The sequence below is a fragment of the Camellia sinensis genome, chromosome 14 (assembly GCF_055761805.1).
Source record: "Camellia sinensis isolate YWXY chromosome 14, ASM5576180v1, whole genome shotgun sequence".
Classification (NCBI taxonomy): domain Eukaryota; kingdom Viridiplantae; phylum Streptophyta; class Magnoliopsida; order Ericales; family Theaceae; genus Camellia; species Camellia sinensis.
In genome coordinates, this window is record NC_138974.1 from 84685869 (window position 1) to 84708331 (window position 22463).

A 22463-nucleotide genomic window follows, 5' to 3' on the forward strand; every position below is an offset into this window, starting at 1 on the left:
ACGATTCTCCAAGGATTTGGCTTAAATTAAGAATTATTGGCAAAAAAATCGACTTGAACTAAATTTTTTTTAGCTATTTTTTAGTGTTTAATCCAATATTGAAACCCCCAAATTAGCTCATATCAGTTACGAATTGATAAGCTATGATAAAATATAAATTTATTAGGACTAGAATATGACCTACAATTTATGGTGGCTCTATGTTAGATAATTTTTTCATCCATAAATATATAACTATTCATTTAATTGTTTTAAACATAAATATATAATTTTTTTAAACTAAGTTCAAAATTTTTAATTATTATAAAAAATACTTACAAATATTTATTTACTAATTCAATAAATAGATAGGTCAAATAATTCATATAAGTTGGGAATAGACCAAGATAATTTTTAATGATTGAGTGAAGGGCAAGTTGGTGTAAATCTAATATTAAGCGTAAATCTAATATTAAGTCTAAATTTAATATCACAAGTGAATTTTAATCCATTTTTACGTAGATCTTATAACATAAAACAAATTATAATTTTGATGCTAGACAAATTTTTAGACTTTACAAAACATAAAAAAATTAATATATTGAGTAATGTAATTTACCATTATCATATGATAAATTAAATTTACGAAACTTATAAGGCGAAATGTATTGATATTTTATCATAAATATAATTTTTGTGATTTATTTTTTAATTTTTACCAATTAAATTATGACATATATTTGTTATTCAGAACTTAGAGCACATAATTAATGACATAAAAATAAAAGAAAAAATTCTCTTATATGTAACTGTGATAAAAATGAATAAAATTTAATTGATTCTAAATAATTTCTACTAAATATTCTAGACAAATTTTTTAAATTATTATTTAATTTTAAAAATTGATTTTTGGTTATTTATTTATACCCTATACTAGTTAGTTAATGAATTAAATTAGATAAAAAGTAATTGATGTTTTATTATTAAATGTTAATCACATATTAGTGATACCGTCATATTAACGTTATTCTGAAGTTTTATTCGCGTGTATAAATGTACTTTCTGTTGCGTATGAACAGGACAAGCTTGACCTGTATGCAACATATAATTACAGGAAAAAAATGATTTCGTGCAAGGTAAGAAAAAAATATATATGTTTATTTTATTTTTTTGAGTCTTCGCCAATCACAAAAGGTGGTAGAAACTTGAACCCGGATATATATTTTTTGAAGAATGATTTGGATCCTATGGGAGAGCACCCCCACGACCCCCTCTAACTTTAACTTGTGATTGGCTAATTTTTATTTTTTTTTCTTCTCTTCCAATCATCAACCCCCGCGTGTGTGTGGGGTGGTGGGGAGGGAGAGTCTCCATCACTTCCGATATTTCTTTATTACTGACTTTTAATCTTTATTTGTTTGAATAGAAATTATTTTTAAAATTTTTTTGTATTTTTTAGTGTTTAATACAGTGAAAAAAGAAAATCAATAAAAAAATATTTTTTATGATTAACAAAAAATATTTTTTGAACTAAAATCTTATTAATGCTATCACATTATCACCGCCACTCTCACCTTCACTACCACACCACTATCACCATGACCACTGTCACTACCACCATCACCGTTGTTATCACTGTTGCCACTACCTCACCATCATGCCACCACGTCCACCTTTACCTTCATTTCACCACCACCAAATATGAAAAAATATTTTCTCTAAAAAAAAAAATTAAAATTAAAATTTCCATAAAAAATATTTTCATTTGAAAATATTTTCTGCATAAAAATGAACCTTGTCCAGCATTGGCCCTGTTTGGTACAGCTTAATTTCAGCTTATTTCAGCTTTCAGCTTAATTTAAGCTATTTTGATGTGTTTGGTTTAGCTTATAGCTTATAGCTTTGTGGAAGTCAGAAAACAGCTTATTCTTTGAGTGGGGCAGGAGATGCTTTAAGAATAAGCTGGAAATCAGCTTAAGCTGGAAATCAGCTTAAGCTGAAAGTTATAAGCTATAAGCTGTTTAGGCATAAGCTATAAGCACTTTCCCACAGCTCTACCAAACGGGGCCATTGTATGTCTGTCCCGAACAACACGAGTCGACGGGAAGGCCAAATAGATTGACTTGCAAAGCAAAATAGATTGATTTCTCTTTATTTCAATTTAAGCCTATATGAAAATATTTCTATTTGAGTAAAAAATATTTTTTACTTTTAAAAGTAATTAAAAATTTTATCAATGTCATCACATTACCACCATCACCACAGCCACTGTCAATATCATCGTTGCTATCACTATTGCCACCTCCTCACCACCATGCCACCACCTCCCCATCCATTTTCATTTCACCACGACCACTAAAGATGAAAAAATATTTTCTCCAAAAAAATAAATAAATTTAAAATTCCTTAAAAAATATTTTCCGCCTAAAAATGAACATTGTCCAGCATTGTTTTGCCTGTCCCAAACAACACGGGTCGACGGGATTGACTGCGTTGACAAATTAACAAAGTACAGGATGGGCCAAGATTATATAAATAAAGGGAAAATGATTGAGACCCCTAAAAAAGTTGCCCCTAATACCCCTAATTTTCAATTTTGGAAATTGTTTTTTTTTTTTCTTTCTTTTTTCTTTTTTTTTTTTCTTTCTTTTTACCCGAAATGGAATTTCGAGCCATTCGGGGCTCTCCATTTCGGGCCCTCAATCACCGCCCTAAATAAAGTGAGATTAATCCATCTATTTAGAAAAATATTTTGGAGCACTAATTAGTGCTCCCACTAATTAGGTGGCAGTGAGTCCCGCTATTAATGATGTGATGTTTTGGTCTTGGAATTGTGTTTTTTTTTTTTTTTTACTTTTTTAATGCATTAATGCTATTAGTGGTGATGTTTTTAGTGGGATGAATCATTGTTGCATCTATTTAATGAGACTTGCAAAGAAAAATAGATTGACTTCTCTTCATTTAAATTTAATTGTATCGAGCAGTTCGAGCATTAAATTTGTATTTGTAATATGTTGACATGAAATGATACTTTAACCTCAACCAATATGAAAATATTGGGCATTAAAGAATTGTTTGAGATGTTTTAAATAAGTACATTTTTTGACTTTTTATAAAAAGATATGTAAAAAAATAGAGAAGAGATATTGATTGATGTGATCCAAAAAAGATAAAAAGTATAGACTTATTTAATCTTCCCAAATCAGGCCTAAATTTGTATTTGTAACACATTGATATTTGTAAAAGCTCAGATCTCTCCACCATTCATACTTACCAACATATTTTAACCTCAACCAATATGAACGAACTTTTAATATTAGTCATATATAAACAAAATCTGGTAAAATAATGTTTTTTTTAGAGGGGTGGTAAAATAATATTATGAAAAAAAAAATTATATATAAAAAAAATTACACAAAATGATTAGTCTCATATTGAAAGTCAAAATACTTATAACTATGATTCATAATTATAAAAATATTGAATATTACTTTCCATCTTAGAAATTGCCAAATATACCCACCAAATTTGTCTTTACACTAGCATGTACAATTTCTTTCTCTTTTTTTTCCCGGTACAAGTTTATGGGTGTATAGAAAGATTATGTAAATGTATTTTAAAACTTTTAGGGTTGGTTTAAGAATATACTATTTTAATAACTTTTTGATATTTTAATTAAAATATGAGATGAAAAAAAAATATTTTTTTACGCAAAAAATGTGTAAAAAGTATTAAAAAAAAAAAAGAGAGAATTTTTAACTTTTTTATATGATTCTTTAATTTTTTTTAACTTTTTTAGTGGCTTTGATTTTTATGTTTCCAAAGCAAGCCTTGTTGTGATATTAAATCTACAGTACAGCCTGTTTTCCAAATATTTCGTAAATTTTGCAGTAGAATTTTATTTTATTGAGATTTTCACTACACACTAAAAGGCCAAGAAATGTAAATTTTGATCAAATAAATAATTAAAATACAAGGCACATTGACAATAGAAGCACAACAAAGACCCTAATAACTAAAACACCAAAAATATATTAAAAAAATGCTATATATATAAAAGGAATTTCTTACCTCACTTTTTTCCCGCTAGACACAAAGCAATAGAACCCACCACCTTTATGTCTAATAGGAAAAAAAAAATGAAATAAGAAATCTATTTGTATATAACATTACTCTAAATATATCAACACACCTCATGAAAAATGTCACACCCATACAAACCTTGTACTCAACTAGAAGCTGTAGTACACAAGATACAACGGATCCGCGGGGCACCTGAAGCAGTGTCATCATCGTCATCGTTGTCATGGTCAACATCGCCGTCATCATAATCGTAGTATGATGTTTCCTGGGAAGTGGCTTCCGCCGATTTCTTGCCACTAACCAAATTGGTAGAATCCGAAAGACAAGTTGTGTGATAGGCATGACAACAAAAGAATACAGTGATTGATACATTCTGTATAGAAAAGGGATCGAAACAAATGCAACACCTTCCACCTCCCCTAGTCTTAGACTTAACCTCCATAGTTCTCGTGTTCGGTGCTCTCTCAGTTGACCGAGAAGCCCTACTGTCATCCCTTTTAGCACGTGCGTCATCTTCTTCATTACTCAAGTGAATTGCACGCCGTGCTTCTTTGTAGTATTTTACCAACAGGTTAACGCAATCAGCCTGTCAGTTAACAATTTGACCAAATCATCAACAATTTTCAATTAGCCTCGAAGGGGAGGGGGGAGATCAGGAGAGGGAAATTAGGAACAATCATACGAGCATAGACAACCTTGAGAATATCATTACATCCATGTCTAAGAGAAGTTTCCGTCCTATAGTCTGTTATGATTTTGACTAGCCGATCCCTTAGCCTGAAAAGGAATTAAAGATAAAAGTCAAGAAAAATATGATTCATTACTACCATAACAATGCTAGAAGTGGAAAAAATATATATACATTTCTCAACCAGAAAGACAAAAGGCTTCCATGCAAGCAGAATTACAACCATGACCTTTAGCAAGTTTATCAACATCCTATTGAAACATCCCTTTTTTCCATGAGGACAACTCAACAAATAGATACTGTTTAATTGAACACCAAAGCCAGACACAAAACAGAAAGAAACATCGAATATAACAGATAGAAGTAAAAGAAAAGCATATTTCAATCAGACTAACCGAGGTATCTCCAAGCCATTAGGCACAATATTTACAATGTAGAGAGGATCAAGATTGCCAACAGTGTGCTCCAGCAACACACCCACCTGCCAATTTGCAAAAACGTGTGTAAAGACTGGCTGAAGGAACCTTCTTCTTTTTTTTTTTTTTTTTTTTTTTTTTGGGGGGGGGGGGGGGGGGGAAGGGTGTTAAACGAGGAATAAAAAGGACTTTTCAGTATCTGCACTGATTATGTTTTGATGTGCATTTAATCAGAAAAATGAGTCTATGTACCATTTCCGGCTTATGAAAACACTGCTTTATCAACTCTTCCCAAAGATCATCATCGTGCTGCATGCTCACAAATTCTATAGCCTGTACAAAGTATTATCACATCACCAACAAAATTCAAAATAAAATACAGACGGAAAACCAGAGGGAAAATGGCAGGTACCTCTTCAATATCCCCTAATTTATTTATGATAATCGCAAGGGCTTGTCTTGAATTTCCCATTCTTCCGAGGATGAAAACTTGCTCTCTCAAAAGCTCTCTTTTGACACAAATTTCATATGCCTGAGACAAAATTACAGGAACTATTACAAAGAAACAGAAGCAAATTTCATATGCCTGAGACAAACGTACAGGAATTATTACAAAGAAATGGAAGCAAATTTCATATGCCTGTGCCAACCTTCTCAAGTGTATAGTGCTGACTACTGCGAAGAAACGGAAGCAACATTTTTGGATCAAAGTCTGCATAAAGCTCCACCTGGTACAGTTAGTAAACAATAGCACAAAATTGTTAGATATTCATGCAACATAATGCATGAAATGACAGGCATGTGTCAACATACACATTAACTACTTGAAAAAACAGACACAATATTTTAGGGAAAATGTGATAAAATCCTCAATAACACTTAGTGATGAAACTCTGGAATTAATGCAGATGCCCCGCATTCAACTCCCACCCCTGACTAGCCCTGATACATGGGACCAACTCTCAGTAGACCCCACAATACCAAAAAAAGAGTGGGAGAGAAAGAGGAGGTGGAGGACAACCAAAAAGTTATTTTCAAGTACCACAAACAGATACACAATGGAAGTAGTCACCAGGCTGGGTATTTCCCATTGAATGAACCAAATATTAGTAGGTTACTAACATAAAATAACAGAATGCATTTACATGCATACCAGTACAACTACCACAATATCCCGTGATACAAAGGACTACCATTTGCAAAAGAAGTATTTTTTAATAGAATGGACAACCATCAACTACTATTCTGAAGGCTTCATTAGTTTCAAAATTCACAAGCAAACACCTTCCAAACCACACCCCCCCCCCCCCCCTCTCTCTCTCCTTCCCTCACCCCAAAAAAAATAAAAATGGAAGGTGGATTCTACCAAAAAGGAGAATTAATTGATTGAGCTCACAAGAAGATTGTTCGTAGGGGTTGAAATTATAGAAGATAGAATTAGATGATAATAGCTGGCCATTGCATAACTCTTTTTGTTTGTTCACTTCATTTTGAACCCACGTCTACGAGGTACCACAAGAGAAACTACTGATGAGCCTCTTCTGAAATTGAGAACAAAAACAACTAACTGTAGAGTGAAAGCATTTTATAATATAAATTTAACTCTCTTTCCATGTACCTGCATATCATGGAAATCCCTTCCAGCACCTGGGTTAGCTTCAAATAGTGAGAGCAGATAAAGATGTAAGAAGTATCTGAAATCACACTTATTCCCAGCAGCCAAAAGTTGTGAAACAACTTCAGATGGAGTGATCAAGTCTCTGTGATGAATCAACAATGATACAGCACGTTTGCAATCTAACATCATCAGTTGGACAACCTGCAAATTCATGGATAACAGAAGAAAAGAGTCATAGAACCATGTGCTGGGAGTACCTTAGAACAGGTGCAACAATAGTTTTAAATGTGAATTTGGGAGAACAAAATGTCAGTGTCTTTTCTGTCTTTTCACATTTTTTGGCAACAACTAACAATAACAACAACAAAGTAGTGATCATGGAAATGGGAATTTTCAAGCTTAGATGCGATATGAAGTTGTGAACCAAAACTTTCACCTAATGTGGTATATAAACATACCTTTTCACGAACCAAAACTTTCACCTAATGTGGTATATAAACATACCTTTTCACGAATTGCATCATGTAAATTATGTTTTTCGATGAAATCAAATACATCCGGCTTCAGAAGCTGAGAATAAAAGAAAAGGAAATAGTTTTAAGTGTAACTATTTTGAGCAGTGGCTGGGTTTCTGCATGACCAGTAATGTGCATAGAGAACTTACATCAGCATATAGTGCAAAAGCTTTCTCGTACTGCCCATCAATTACATACAACTCTGCTAGTGTCTGACATGGTAAATTAATGCATTATGGAAAGATGTAGTAACCAACAAAATTGTAATTAGTATCAAGTTAAAGCTGTTCATAGTGACCTCTTTGAGTGCATCAGTCATGAATGAACTATTAAGCTGAGGTTCTATGGCTGAGATAACTGGTAATGCAGAATAAATTACAGGAGGCCAAGATTTGACAGTGGACAAGAGATCCTTGTGGAAAGATGGAATTGTTGCCAGCGCAACAAGCGCAACCTGTGGAATAACAAAAACCACTGAGACATTTATTCACCATTCAAAGACCATATGAAGTATCAAATAAAGTTTGCTGGAAATGTGTATTTTGCATACCTCATAAGCAGTATTACGTAACCTTGGGTTTTCAGTTGGCATGTATGGAACCAATACGGGAAGCTGACGAAGATGAGCAAAGTGGAAAACCCATCTGTGGGAAATAACCCACTGGCAGTAAATAAATATAAATTTACAGAAGAATCGTATGTTTAACAATATTTAGTACCTCTCCCATGCTGAAGCAGATCCTCGCAACAATTTGGGACATAACGATGCAGCTTCAGCATACTTCCTTTCCACAATCAAATGGTCAAGATAGCTTGACCCCACCTGAGCAAGTAGTGGACAAATTGGATCAAAAAGTGTTACTGATATCAGAATAAAATATATAACTGTGGAAGGAAATGGGTAAAAAGTGGAAGTTATCATCCACATATTTCCAGGACAAAAGTTGAGAGTCAAATTCAACAAAAAAATATATATACACAGCAGGAGATCTGCAAAACAGCCATACCAAGGCTACAAAAATGACTGACCACAAGGAAATCATAAATGGAAATACAGAAGGAATAAATAATAAATTGTCACATCATGATTAGAAAAAAAGATTGACAAGGAAAATAGCATATGTTGTATTCCAAAAGCACATAAATGAGATTGAGTTTGATTACCAACCGAACACTGCCATGTGTTGGTTGTGGCTAATGTACGTGATACCTTGGCCCCAAGCCAAAGTACCTGGGGCCAATCTCCAGGAAACCCCCCAGGCACACTCAATTTTCCCTGATTTGGTCAAAAAATTTAGAAGATGTAATTGAAGCTCACCTCAAGGCAAGGCTAAGGCAAAACACATCGAGGTTTTCATTTTTAGGCAGCACTCCTAAAAGTTTGCTCATCACAGTCTAAGGTGTGCCCCTCAGGTGCACCTTATATGCCTTTTTAGATATACACATAGTTTTTTTGATCAACAACAAAAATTTATTGATTAATCAAAAAGAAGAAATGAGGATAAGGCGTCCTCTACAAAAAAGAAGCAAAGAAAGAAAATACATAACCCAAACAAAGACTATGGCCTTGTTTGGTTTGTGTTTCTCAAAAAATTTTGGGAAAAATTCTCTACAAGTAAGTTTTCAAAAATAATCAAACCAAACAAGTTTTTCCAAAAAAAATTTCCAAAACTTGTTTGGTTTACAAGTTTTCCAAACAAATCTCTCTCTCATACACATCAAATCAATCACTTTTTCCAAAACTCTCTCTCAAAATAATCTTTCAAAATATCTTTTGAAAAAAAACCAAACCAAACAAATTTTCGTATTTTTTATCTCAAAGCATGTTTCTCAAATACAAACCAAACAAGCCCTATATCAACAAAATCTACAAATCACACACAGAGAACCAATCTCTAGCTAACAAAAATAATGGAATTCCCCTTAAAAAAGGATTCACCGAAACCCAAAAAGAAGTTAAGTGACAAACTTTATCCCACAAAAAATCCACATCCTGGGGTTTATCTTTGAAAATCCACGCATTTTTTTCCAATCACAAAACCCAAAAAGGTGCAAAGACGGTGCAAAACCAAAGCACTTTGGCCTTCTTCGATCATCCCAAAATGCGAATGTCGATTAGAAGCATATGTGCACTACCTTTTGGGGCCACCCACATAACATTCCTCAAAAGAAACAATCTATACCATAAACTCAAAACAACTGGACAGTGCAAAAATAAATTATCCAAGGATTTACCATCCTTACAACACATAATACACCATTGAGGATTTAGAGAACGATTAGGCCTCCTTTTTTGTACTGTATCATTTGTCAAAATGCCTCCTTGAACCAAGGACCACATGAACACCTTCACCTTAAGAGGAACACGAGCCTTCCAAATTCTTTTACAAAAAGGAAACTGATGAACTTGAGAATTATCACTGATTTTGTCAAAAAAAGATACCCAATGAATAAAGAGTCCAAATCCTCGTATCCTCCAAAAGAGGAACCAAGGAGAAATGATCAATTCTTGACAACAAAGATGTCAACTCTACAATCTTCCTATTATTGAGATTCCTCGAGAAATTGAAATTCCAAGAGATTGGAGCCACAAATGAACAAGCCATGGAAGCAATAGAACAATTATGAGATCGAGCCACTCTATATAAATGCGGAAAATCTGAGGCAAAGGAGGAACCTATCCAAAAATCCTCCTAAAATCGAACATGTTTCCCATTACCTACTCTCACAGAAAGATAACGAGACCAAAGTTGATAGATGTGAGAAATTGACTTCCAAGGAGCACGAGAAGTTCCCCTCAAAGCCATCTGTGAATCCCTACCATTATCCTAAATCCCATACTTGCTTCTAATAACATAATGCCATAATGAATCACTCTCAATTGGAAATCTCCATAACCATTTGCCAAGTAGTGCCAAATTCCTAGCACAATGTTGCCAATGGCCAAACCCGCCTTCTCCTTTAGGAATGAAACTATCTCCTAATTCACCAAGTGATCCTTCTTCCCTTCATCCTTACCTTTCCAAAGGAAATCTCTCATCAACTTTTCTAATGACCTTGCCACCTTCACTAGAATTTTGAACAAGGAAAAAAATTAGATGGGAATTCCACTCAAAACTGTCTTAACCAAAGTATATCTACCCCCACACGAGAGTAAAGCCTTGCTCCACCCTTCCAACCTTTTGCAGATATTTTCCACAACTGGAGTCCAAAAAGTTTCACTCCTAGGATTACCCCCCAATGGAAGTCCCAGATATTTGAACGGAAGTGTCTCTATACCACATCCTAGAACTGAAGCCCTTCTCTGGGGCTGATTATGTTGCATATTAATGCCCACCACGCTGCTTTTTTCCAAATTAATCTTAAGCCCTGAGATTACCCCAAAAAGCTTCAATAACGAAAAAAGATTAACTATCTGATTCTCATCCCCCGAGGAAAAAAAGATGGTATCATCCGCATACTGCAAGTGAGTCACACTAACTCTCTCTCTCTCCCCCAACCTCTAATCCCTCAAAAATGCCTACCGCTATAGCTCTATCAACCATTCTTCCTAACACATCAACCACCAAAATAAAAAGAAAAAGTGATAATGGATCTCAACCACCAAAATATAAAGAAAAGGTGATAATGGATCTCCTGTGGTAATCCTCGCGAAGCCTTAAAACTTTCAACGAGTTTGCCATTAACTAAAACTAGCATACTACACGTTGACAAACATCCCCTAATCCAAGATCTCCATCACTCACCATAATGCTTCCTATCCATTACAAAATCCAAAAACTGCCAATCCACATGATCATATACTTTCTCAAAATCAACCTTGAAAATAATTCCCTTCTTCCCTAGACCTCTAAATTCCTCCACCACCTCATTTGCCACCAAGGCCACATCTACCACCAAGGCCACATCTAAAATCTATCTTCCTTTCACAAATCAAATGTAATAATGTTTCATATGTACATGTGTACATGTTAATCCATGAGCACTAGTACATACAAAATTATGACCCCACCGATTACAACACAAATATATAAATGATCCACAAAACCAAAATCAAACAAAATTACCTCTTCACGAAGCTCATTCCGCCCTTGGCCAGCTTCAACGGCTTCTAAAGCTTTTTCATGGCATCCATGTTGAAGAAGCCAAGAAATATGATCTTCTGCATCCCTATCAACAAGATATTACATTTGTACATCAACAAAGTTTACGACCTTTAAATTTATGTGGCAAAAGAGACAACATGGTAACAACAAAACAATGCAAGTAGTCAAGTAATCAAAATTAAGCGTTTAAATTCCAATTTTTCTATCAAGATGACTAAAACCATTTTTAGGCCATCCACTCACCGTATTAGGATTGGACATAGACAATAGGCCATCAAGGATTTTCACATGGGGTCATGAATTAAAATCCAAATATGTTCAAAAAGTTGATAAAAAAATTAAATAAAAAAACTTCTTGTTTAAAAGATTGAGAACAATCATAATATATGCAATATATGTATACCAAATATATTATGATTGTGAAAACCTAACGAAGAACATATAAATTTTTTTCCCCCTAGATTTACCTAATCAAGAATCTGGGGAAAATAAACACTAAGAAGCATGGACATGGACACCTGGCACAATACGGACATGCCAACATGAAAATTTTCAAAAATATGTAGGACACGTGCAAAATATATAATTTTATATATTTATTATATGTCATATGTAAAGATAAATAATTATTATATGGCATATATATGAACATTTAAGTCAAAAATAATAATTTTAAATTTAAAATATAAGTGTTGGAAAGTGTCCGATGAGTGTCATGTCGTGTCGGAGTTCGACATGCTGTTGGACAAGACATGTTGCCTTCGTGCTTCTTAGATTGAACATTTAGTAAAAATTATACAAAAGATGTAAAGCTAAATAATGCACCTCCATAAATTGTTTCACCATTTTTTTTTTTTTTCGATAAGCACTTCCTGATTTTCTTCACTTCTTTCTACCCTCTCATTCTTATTCTCTACATTTCCACATTAACAAACATGAAGTACCCAAATTTAGATTATTAATGGTGAAGAGCCTATAGTTTACGTGGATATCAAACTGCATTAGATGCTTGATGCAGAGCTCAAGGAAAAATAAATTCAAAGAAGCTGCGATATTTGGAAATTGGCATGATTTCAAAGAGAAACCGATAGGAAACATACATAATCATATTTCCAGTATTATTAGTCTTATTTCATCATTATTTTTATGTTTTCTAGGATTTTTAGGTCAAGGGTGTTTTGATAATTTTTATATTTGTTGAAATGAGCTATAGGGGTCACCCATGGGTTGTCCTATGGGTCGTCCTATGAGTTAAGTTATTTAATTGGTTTTTATTTATGTTTCTTATTTGGCCTTAAATTAGTTTGAAAGTCAAAGTAGTTTTAGTAGTTTCCTTTTTTGGTTCTAGTTGGTTTAAGAAGTCTCCTAGTTCTATATAAAGTCATGTAATACTTATAATTTAATAGAGTTGATATTTTAGAAAAATTTCAGATCTTTGAAGCTTTATTGTGGATTGTGTGATGCAATCAACCATAAGTATGATGCCTAAGGGATTCTAAGAGTGATTCTTAGACCTATCTTCTCCTTCTCCTTTCTTTCTTTCTTTCTTTATGAAATTTCAGCACTTTACAGCCCCAGAACAGCCCCTAACAGCGCTGTCCTGCATCAATGCTTAGACATATAAGAAAGATAAGAAGCAGGAAAGAACTTAAAATGGATAACTCCTACTGATGACATACTAATCATATCATCAAATACACTTGTTGGGTAAAACCTTAAGCAGTGATGGAATTGCAAGAGGTGAATTCTTACTTCACAGATTAGACAGCATAAAGATTGATGCAATTAATTTTCAATAGAAAGATTGCATTCCAATACAAACTAAGAAATGGATAAGGTTGATACTAACCTAGGTTTTGCAATAACTACATCCTTTGGGGATACAATATAGTATAATGGCTCATCACCAGCAGCCCACTGACTACCTACATCCAAATGCAAGTACATAAATTCTTGTACATTACAACTATTTTCACTTTTCAAATGCAAATAGACAAATTCCTGTACACTTTACCTGAGAATGGAGCATGGGCAAGGGAATAGTCCTTTGCCTTGTAATGCTCAAAGCCATGGACAGGTAATGCATCTGTTGCAAGCTCATCATTATTCCATGTGACTACACGCACTTCTGGTCTCTGAGCATTTCCCTGCTTAAAATAAATTAACACATTAACATTTATTATAGCTTTCTCACTATTGCAGCATCCCTGTCCACGGCAATCTCGAAAACAGATGGGAATGCAGCCTCCAACTAGTACATTTGCACTATCCTTACACATCAGAACAGAACAAAAAAATCTTACAAATTACAAGAGAATTGAGATCTAAAAGTCCACACATAAATTTTGCAAAATTACACAAGCAAATTAGTACAAAAATTCTAGAAGTAGAACACAACCTAACTTTTACTAACCAAAAAAAAAAAGGATCTCAATGTTCGAAAATGATTAACCGCTCTTGCAGTGAAGCATAACTGCAGAAAGCTAAATTTTATACGACGACCAGTCCTATTAGTTGTTCCTGTAAGCAGCATGAAACTTATTTCTTAATATTTTCCCTTTACTTGTGAAGTTGTGATTGAGGAAATTGAGGAAAAAGAAAAAAGTGTTCAAAACTTCCTATTTCTCTTGGTTAGAATTGATACAAAATGCCCACATACCGAACGCAAGAAGTGAAATGAGTAATGCATAAAGATCAAAAGCAAGGAGAAAAAAATAGAAACAAATAATATGCAATGCCACATGGAAATGAGTGCTCTAAATTTCAGTAGGTGCAAGTTTCATATCACGAATCTACTTTATTTAGAAAACACAAATGAGCAAGACAAATACCTGGCGTGATGGAATAGTGCTGCTAAATTCCTTGTCTCCATCTTCTTCCCCCGGAATATAAGCTAAAACAACCAAAGAATCACCAAAGGGAGCTATTCCAGAAATGAAATAGCTGGTTTGGAATGATGCCACAATATCCACCTGGTTCAAACTAGACATTGAAATATGCCTATAAGTCCCATTCGCACCTTTATTCTGATTTGTTTTTATTGATACGATTTTCACAGATGTTCCCCAGCCAATTACCAAGAGAGTATCATCCTGAATAAGATGGAGAGACAATATGCAATTTCAAGCAGTCTTCAATTAATACAATGGTGCTACATTTCTATTTGGAGGTAAGAAAAAAAATTGAATTAAATTAAAAAACAAAATCTAGATAACTGTGACATTTTGTCCAGGTGTCCGCTCGAGCGAAGGAAGTTACGCTCGATCAAAGAATTGCAGCTCTCAGAATCTCTTGAGTTTGCAGGCGGGTCGTTCGAGTGCAGGAAGTTGCGTTCGAGCGGAGAATGCTGGCTCCCAGTTGTGTTCACTGTAACTCTACAAAACTTCTGGGACTTGTCATTTTACACTCAAGTGAAGGATTTGTCGCTCGAGCAAGCTTTCCAAGTTTGTGTCTCACGCTCGAGCGTAGGAAGTTGCGCTCGAGTGAGCTATGCGATATCAGCAATTTAAAAAAATGATTCTAGATCATTTCTTTACCCTTTTCTCTTCTATTTTCTTTCTCCTCTTCCTCTCTCTAAGGAACCCTAAGTTCCATCCCAAAATACTTCTCATTCACTCAAAATCCCACCTAAATCTCTTGCAAGGAGTGAAGAACACTTGAAGATCACCATTTTCACCGATTGGATTATTGATTTTTTTGCGAAGGATTCTTCTAGAGGTTTGGTTCTTGTGCTCCTAGCCTAAGGTAGGGTTACTTTTAACCTAGTATTTTCTTTTTTGAAGAGGTATTTATGGTATTGTTGTGGATTATGACCCAATTTGATGACTTAATTGGAGTAAATTACTATTTCACACCAATAAAGTGTTTTACTCAACTTTCATTATGAATTTCCCAAATTATTTTCACAAATAGGCATATTAATGACAAGTAAATTCATACATTTGAAGAAGCGGCAAAAACCCACAAATTTAATTAAAACCCTAATTTCAACTCAAGTAGAGAATGGTATTTAACTTGGGCTTAAATGTGTGAAAAGTGTGAAAAGTAAAGAGATAGAAATATATGATATGGTTGTTGTGGGATTATGGATTGGACATCGGTTCTTGTGGAATGCTATGTTGTGTATTATCTCATGGAATATTGAATGTTTGTTAACTGAATGATGGTTGGTGAATTGGTGTTTGTTTATGGCACGAGTCCTAGACAAGAGTCGGTTTTAAGGGTGAGTTGTGTTGGTACCCGCGCGGGGAAAATATTTTGGGGCGTCCACTGGTCCTGCCGTATTGTAGTCGATAAAAGTGAAAAAACGGATGATTTTGGGTACCCACGTCATACCGTATAATAGTCGGTAAATGTAGGGGTTGTTTCCAATTTAAAAATGCTTTTGGGTGCACGTCCTGCCGTATAATAGTTGGTAAATGTGGGAGACTGTTTTAAAGAAAATGATTTATGTTTTGACTCGGACTCTTGTAAAGGACTCATGGTGCTATCCTTCTTGTATGATGGTGTTTAGGTGCAATGTGCAGAGGTGAATTATTTAATGATTAATTTGTTTGCCTATTTGACCCATCCCTTATAACTGAATTCTCTGTATTGTTTCTACATTAGTGCCATGAGCTTATTCAAATAATTAAATACTTGGTTAAATGTATTCCTACTAGGCAATTGCTCAACCCTAATTAATTTTTCAGGAAATGACAACATTCCACCTCAGTGAGGATAAGAAGCAAACAAGTGCTCTTTTGAGGAAAGTAGGCCAGAGAACGTTTTGATTGTCATGCATTGGGATTTTGTATAAGGACTTTTATATTTTCGTAGTTTTTATTTTGTATGCCCTTGAAGCTCATTTTGTTGTAAAGTCATCTAATTTATTGAACTTGGGGATGAGATTACAAAGTTTTGAATTTGTAAACCATAATGATCGTAAACTTTTTGATCTTAGTTCAATGAGAAAGATGACTTTTGATAAAAGGCTATGCTTGTTGTGGTGTAAGCTTGTAAGTAAATTCAGGGCGTTACAATAACTCTGATGTTGCTATTCTTTCTAGACTATTGTTGCAATTGCAGTTGCAATAACTTCATACATGTGCACGTACCAATAATATGGCTATGCAATCTTCTACTTGTGAATATGTATTTTATATTTGTTTTATATTTCTGTTATCCTCTATCTTTCTTAGGGGTAGTTTAGTCTTTCTCTTGTAATTAGGGTATTAGGGTTTTGTTAGTTTAGTATATATGTTGTATTTAGTCCCATTGATTGTTTACTTCAATATAGAAAATATTACATTTGTTATCATGGTATCAGAGCTCTGGTTAAGAGAGGTTTTAGGTTCAAATCTCTCCATTAGCATTTGGTATTATGTCCCCGTTTGTTTGCTTCTCCTTCTATTTGGTTCTCTGTTTGTCTCTCCACATGCAACATGGGGTTGCACGTAAGGGAGGGTGTTAAATAGCTTGATATACATTGCTGGGCACATTTCCTAACAGCTTAGGCTTTTGGGAAAATTGGTAACTTAACACGGTATCAGAGCTCCCGTTGCTAAGATGACTATTGTTCGCACTCTTATCTCTGTTGTTGTTGCGCATCAATGGCCTTTGTTTCAGTTAGATGTTAAGAATGTTTTTCTTAATAGGCATCTTGCTGAAGAAGTGTATATACGTCCTCCACCTGGCCTCTCTCACCCTCCCAGTGTAGTTTGTCATCTTCGTCGTGCTCTCTATGGTCTCAAGCAGTCTCCTCGTGCTTGGTATGAGCGCTTTCACTTCGTTGCCCTTCAGCTTGGATTTTGTCCTAGTCTTCATGATTGTGCTCTATTTGTTCGTCGTACTTTTGCTGGCCTTGTTCTCCTTCTCTTATATGTGGATGATATGATCATCACTGACTCTGATTCTGACACTATTCAGGAGGTTAAGCACTAGTTGTTTCAGGAGTTTGAGATGAAGGATTTGGGGTCTCTTCGGTATTTTCTTGGTATTAAGGTTGCTACTTCTCCTACTGGGTATCTTTTGTCTCAGACTAAGTATGCCCGTGATATCCTTTCTCGTGCCAATCTCACAAATGACAACACTCCTATTGAGTTGAATGCCAAGTTTTCTGCATCTTATGGAGTTTCTTTTGCGGATCCCACTATGTATCGTGAGTTGGTTGGGTGTCTTGTTTATCTCACTACTACTCGTCCTGACATTTCTTATGTTGTCCATATACTTAGTTAGTTTGTTTCTGCTCCTCGTTTCACACTTTGGGCTGGCTTGCTCTGTACTCTTCGCTACCTTCGTGGTACCTTGTTGAAGTGTCTCTTGTTGTCTTCCTCTTCGAACTTGGCTCTCTGTGCCTATGCTGATGCTAATTGAGCTGGTGACATCTCTAATCGCAAATCTACTTCTAGCCTTTATGTGTTTCCAGGTGATTCTCTTATCTCTTGGAAAAGTATGAAACAATCGGTTGTTGCTCGCTCCACTGCTGAGGCAGAATACCATGCCATGGCTCATGCTACTTCTGAGATAATTTGGCTTCGTCAGCTTCGTTCCAATATAGGTGTTTCTATCTCTTCCCTAACCTCCGTTGTATTGTGATAATCAAAGTGCTATACAGAATACCCACAATTCCGTTTTCCATGAGCGTACAAAGCATATTGAGATAGATTGTCACTTTGTTCGACAGCATCTTCAAGCTGACACTATTACTCTCCCTTTTGTTCCCTCCTCCCTTTAGTTGGCCCATTTTTTTACAAAGACTCCCACTGCTGCTCGTTTTCGTTTTTTTCTAGGCAAACTTCCGATATTTTCTGCACTCGCTCGCATCCTCAGTTTGAGGGAGATGTGAATATGTATTTTATATTTCTATTATTCTCTATCTTTCTTAAGAGTAAGTCTTTCTCTTGTAATGAGGGTATTAAAGTTTTGTTAGTTTAGTATATATATTATATTTAGTCCCATTGATTATTTACTTCAATATAGAAGTATTACATTTGTTACCACTACTGACCTGCCAAACTATGTGAGGAAGCAAAAGCTCAGGGCGTGGGATTCCTCGTGGTCTCTCAATAAAGGTTATACGCTGATCATTAGCAGTATCATAAACTTTGACACCTGCATCATTAGCCCAAGCAATGAGACTTGTTCTCCATTTCACTGCATGAATTGGGCCTTCACCAGAGTGCAGAACCTGGAAATCAAATAAATATATCATTCATGAACCCAAAAAACTCTTTCCTCCAAAAAAAATTCACTAAGAACTTTTAATTAATTCTGCACTACATAAGGAACATGCCCAAGCTATAACAAACCTGGTCACGATAGCCTATCCACTTCTTCATATTAAAATATAAATGACCTGCTAAACCACCAGCAACAAATCTTCTGGATGATTTTCTTGTATAATCTGGATCCAGAGCAATCGCCTTCATCGGGCGATGATACTCAAATTTCATTTTCTCATCAGTAAAAAAGCTGTTTATTACAACAGATCCATCATCTGAACAGCTTCCAATGTATTCACCTTCTATGTCAAAGCAAAGATCATTGACAGTAGCAGAATGAACAGAGAATTCCTTTACCTGTGTGTGTGGGGGGGGGGGGGGGGGGGGGGAACTTATTTTCAATCTCAAGCAACCAAACAACATGCAACATTCTATCAGCTTAGTAAAGCTAAGCTAAAAAAATAAGAAAAATCCACTCTCTGAGCTAATACAGTAATTGAAAGCTCCACAGACAGGCTTGTGACACTAAGTGAAGCTCCAGCATGTACAACCCTGTACTCTAAATTTATGACACAACCCAAAAGCTCCAAAAGTTCATTTTCAGAAGAGCAAAACAAATTCTTGCAGTATTTTTTTTTTCTCTTTTTTTTTCTTATGCAGATTTGACAACACGGATTTTAAAGATTTTTGCTAATGTATGCAATGTTATGCTTAACATTTGCCTAAAAGAATTAAATACATTTGTAACTACATATTTTTACAGATGATTAAAAGGCACACATTTTTATTTTAGAATTCATTGTCATATTCTAGGTAATTAGTATTAGTTATCAAAAAAGAATATCATATTCTTGATAAATACATTTACAGTAAGGCATTACAATGGTGCAATTTCATAATCTATTCCTTTCTTGGAAACAAAAAGGGCTTTGGGATCAAAATTTACTATCTTTAGGGAAGTTTGGTTGCTAAAGAAAAACACATCTATATATTTGAAAGAATGAGTTAGTTTAATGTGAATTGCAAATGCCTAAGACTGATTCTGACAAAGTTTTAGGACTGCGACTCTCACAAAGTTGGTGTACAACTTAAATATCATTAAAATTGATTCACAATTGTCCTATTCTTTTACTTGGATATGCCTTATGGGACAAAATTTTCGTGTCATAAGACCTGCAAGGAGGATTCAAATAAATAGTAAAGACAGTATAAACGATTTAAAAAGCATACTCAAGTAAACAGGACTTCACAAAACAACTTATATTCATAAAAATAAAGCACAGTCCCATTTTTCTTATGGTTGGTCAGTTGCATTATATACAAATGTGAATTTTATACAGGACAGGAATAAGGGGGATAGACCTGACAATTTACAAAAGAATGATATAGATTAGAAAAACCTGAAACCACATAGTAACGAAACAAGACCAATCATTCCCTTTTCCATATACTTGTTTCAATAGATCTGGTCTTCCAAATACATATTGATTTCTTGATTCTCAAAAGATTGTCCTTCTAATTTACTTAAGGAATAACCCAATGTTGATCCCTGTTAAATGAGGATGTTGGGAGGGGTAAAATTGGAGACAAGACTAACATTTGATATTGTTTGCATAAAGTGGATGCTTTGAGACACAAACCACATTCTCACGCTGAGCAACCTAAGCTTTTACCATTGCACCAAGCACTGCCATATTGTCCTAATATACTAGCATTTTTTATATAAGTAAAGCATCATGTATTAAGAATGTGCCAAAAGGGCCACAGCCTCTGCACCAAAAAAGATGCGAAAAAGCTCTACGCATTTCATAAGTGCTCAACACAAATATTGAGCTCACCTATGAACTTTATAAGAGAATAAGAGGATCCACAAATAACTCCTTCACACCAAAAATGAAGGTTGTGCAACAAAGACATTTTAAGCATGTGTACTCCCAAAACAATATCTTCAAAAGTATGTCAATCTGTTTCTCTCTATCATCTCCAACCCAACACTCTTAATTAGAGGATGAAAATACTTTTTTTTATTCAAAAAGTGAATATAGAGTATCTCACTATTCACTCAAACTCCAACCATAAATCATCATTTTCTTCTCTAAAAATTTCTCTCAAAAATATTTCATCAAAAATTTTTGTTCATTAACAAATATTTAATTTTGAAATTTTTGTAAAATATATTAAATACTATACTCATTTTAAATGTATGATTTCACCCTTTTAATGATGCCAATTTTATAAAAATTAAATTTGCATATCAAAAGTTATTTGTAAATTAATATAATAAAAAAAATATAATGAATAGTACTTTAGAGGTGGTTCTCTATTTTTCATCCTCCTTCCAAATATGGAGGATTAACCCATCCTCTTTCCAAATAGAGATGGATTTAGGAGATGGGTTGGAGGTGAAAATCTTTCAAAAATGAAAAAATAGAGGATAGGTTGGAGATGCTCTAAGACACAAGGGGCAACCCCCTACACCTTCTTCTTCCTCTTCACCTTACATCTACCATCAAAGCATTTCATTAGATGAGGAACTATATCTTGCATCACCCAATGAACTTCAAAAATCGCCAGAGGCAACTCCATAGTTCTCGGTCCACCTCAGATGAAGTACTAATTTACTAGTAAGTTTAATGGCTATTTTGCACTCCTGTTGTTTTACAATACACACACACAACAAAAAATCATCCAATAATTGGCAATTGACACAGTAAGTAAATATAGAATATAAAGAATCCCACATAAAGTCTTTTTATGAATTGTTCATTTCATTCATTCAAATACAATAAGTGCAAAGAGCACCAAACCCATAATGAAACACAAAGGGGTGGGGCCCACGTGATGTGGGACCAGCCTTTGTGAGGCATCAAAGGAGACATCTGTGTATTATTATGTGTTTTTATCTTTGTGTTCCTAGGATTGTTGTTTCAAATAAGTGGTATCTTACTGTCAGAACAATAAATAGACCTAATGAGTTATAGTTAAAGCTGCTAGAATACCATACTAGAATGAAGCTGACAACTATCATAAAACCATAAATGTAAATAGTTAAAGCCAAGATGAAACAAAGGAGCTACTGAAGCAATTTCACAGCTTCATATTCACAAAATAAACATTTTTTTTTTTTTGTTTTTTTGGCACGTCACATGATAAACCTACGTTCATTCTCCAAATAACTTTGAATAATACAATTTAGAATTGGATAGTTCAAATCAAACAACAAATTGATAATCAAAACAAGAAACACCATAAAACGATGAGCAGTCACATGGCAACCAATTGCGATTGATAAGCAAAGACGAAGAAGAAGTGATTCAATTGAAAAAGAAAACAATAAAAACTTACTTGATTGCCGATGAAATCAAGAATATAAATGGAACCGGCGTGAGTGCCGAGAGCAATCATTCGCTCCGCAACGGCAATACAAGAGGCGGCGTCGGTAGACAAGAGGGAGGGCACACTGCCTCCCATTCTCTGGTACTTGAGCCTGGGCTCCTCTTCTTCCTCTTCATCTTCTTCTTCATCTTCATCCGAATCTTCAGCCTCTTCTCGTTCATCATCGCCTTCGACTCCGTTCTCCAATGGCTTCCGATGCATTGTTAGTTAACCCCCGAAAGCAAAAAAAAATAGAATGATTGAGAGAGAGAGAGAGATCTGTGTTTGGTTTGGGTTATGGGGGTTGGTTGAGGTGTGAATTATGTGATGCTTTATTTTTATTTTTATTTTTATTTTTATTTTGGGTTTTGTGGGGATCGTTAAGGGGTGGTTATTATTTATTTGCAAGGGAACAAAAGAGTAGTGACGAAAAGGTTAGTTCTGATGCGATCTCTCTCTCTAATCCTACACTAGTTGCTAA

The 22463-nt window shown here is 34.7% G+C and overlaps 1 protein-coding gene across 2 annotated transcripts; it reads right to left on the bottom strand.

The window, feature by feature from the left end:
* Nucleotides 1-3910: 3910 nt before the first annotated feature.
* Nucleotides 3911-22463, bottom strand: LOC114273719 (vacuolar protein sorting-associated protein 41 homolog). 2 transcript variants are annotated; one of them, XM_028215519.2, is made up of 20 exons: nt 21953-22463; nt 18695-18964; nt 18394-18573; nt 14237-14497; nt 13420-13552; nt 13255-13330; nt 11367-11469; nt 8019-8122; nt 7850-7943; nt 7598-7753; nt 7449-7511; nt 7289-7354; nt 6785-6985; nt 5817-5894; nt 5579-5698; nt 5419-5499; nt 5146-5231; nt 4758-4839; nt 4201-4648; nt 3911-4101 (listed from the first exon to the last, which is right to left on the bottom strand). In XM_028215519.2, the coding sequence occupies exons 1-19, from the start codon at nt 22202-22204 to the stop codon at nt 4208-4210; spliced, it is 2847 nt and encodes a 948-aa protein (XP_028071320.2). In that variant the 5' UTR covers nt 22205-22463; the 3' UTR covers nt 3911-4101; nt 4201-4207. The 2 variants fall into 2 exon arrangements, with proteins under 2 accessions (XP_028071320.2, XP_028071318.2); XM_028215517.2 differs by having other exon boundaries at nt 3911-4648.

Excerpts from the sequence above, each read along its gene's own strand:
- LOC114273719 (XM_028215519.2), bottom strand. The coding sequence starts at position 22,204 with ATGCATCGGAAGCCATTGGAGAACGGAGTCGAAGGCGATGATGAACGA. Across the intron at positions 14,498-18,393 it reads TTCCTCACATAGTTTGGCAG|GATGATACTCTCTTGGTAAT; the intron begins GTCAGTAGTGGT and ends CATCTTATTCAG. Across the intron at positions 13,553-14,236 it reads GCACTATTCCATCACGCCAG|GGAAATGCTCAGAGACCAGA; the intron begins GTATTTGTCTTG and ends TATTTTAAGCAG.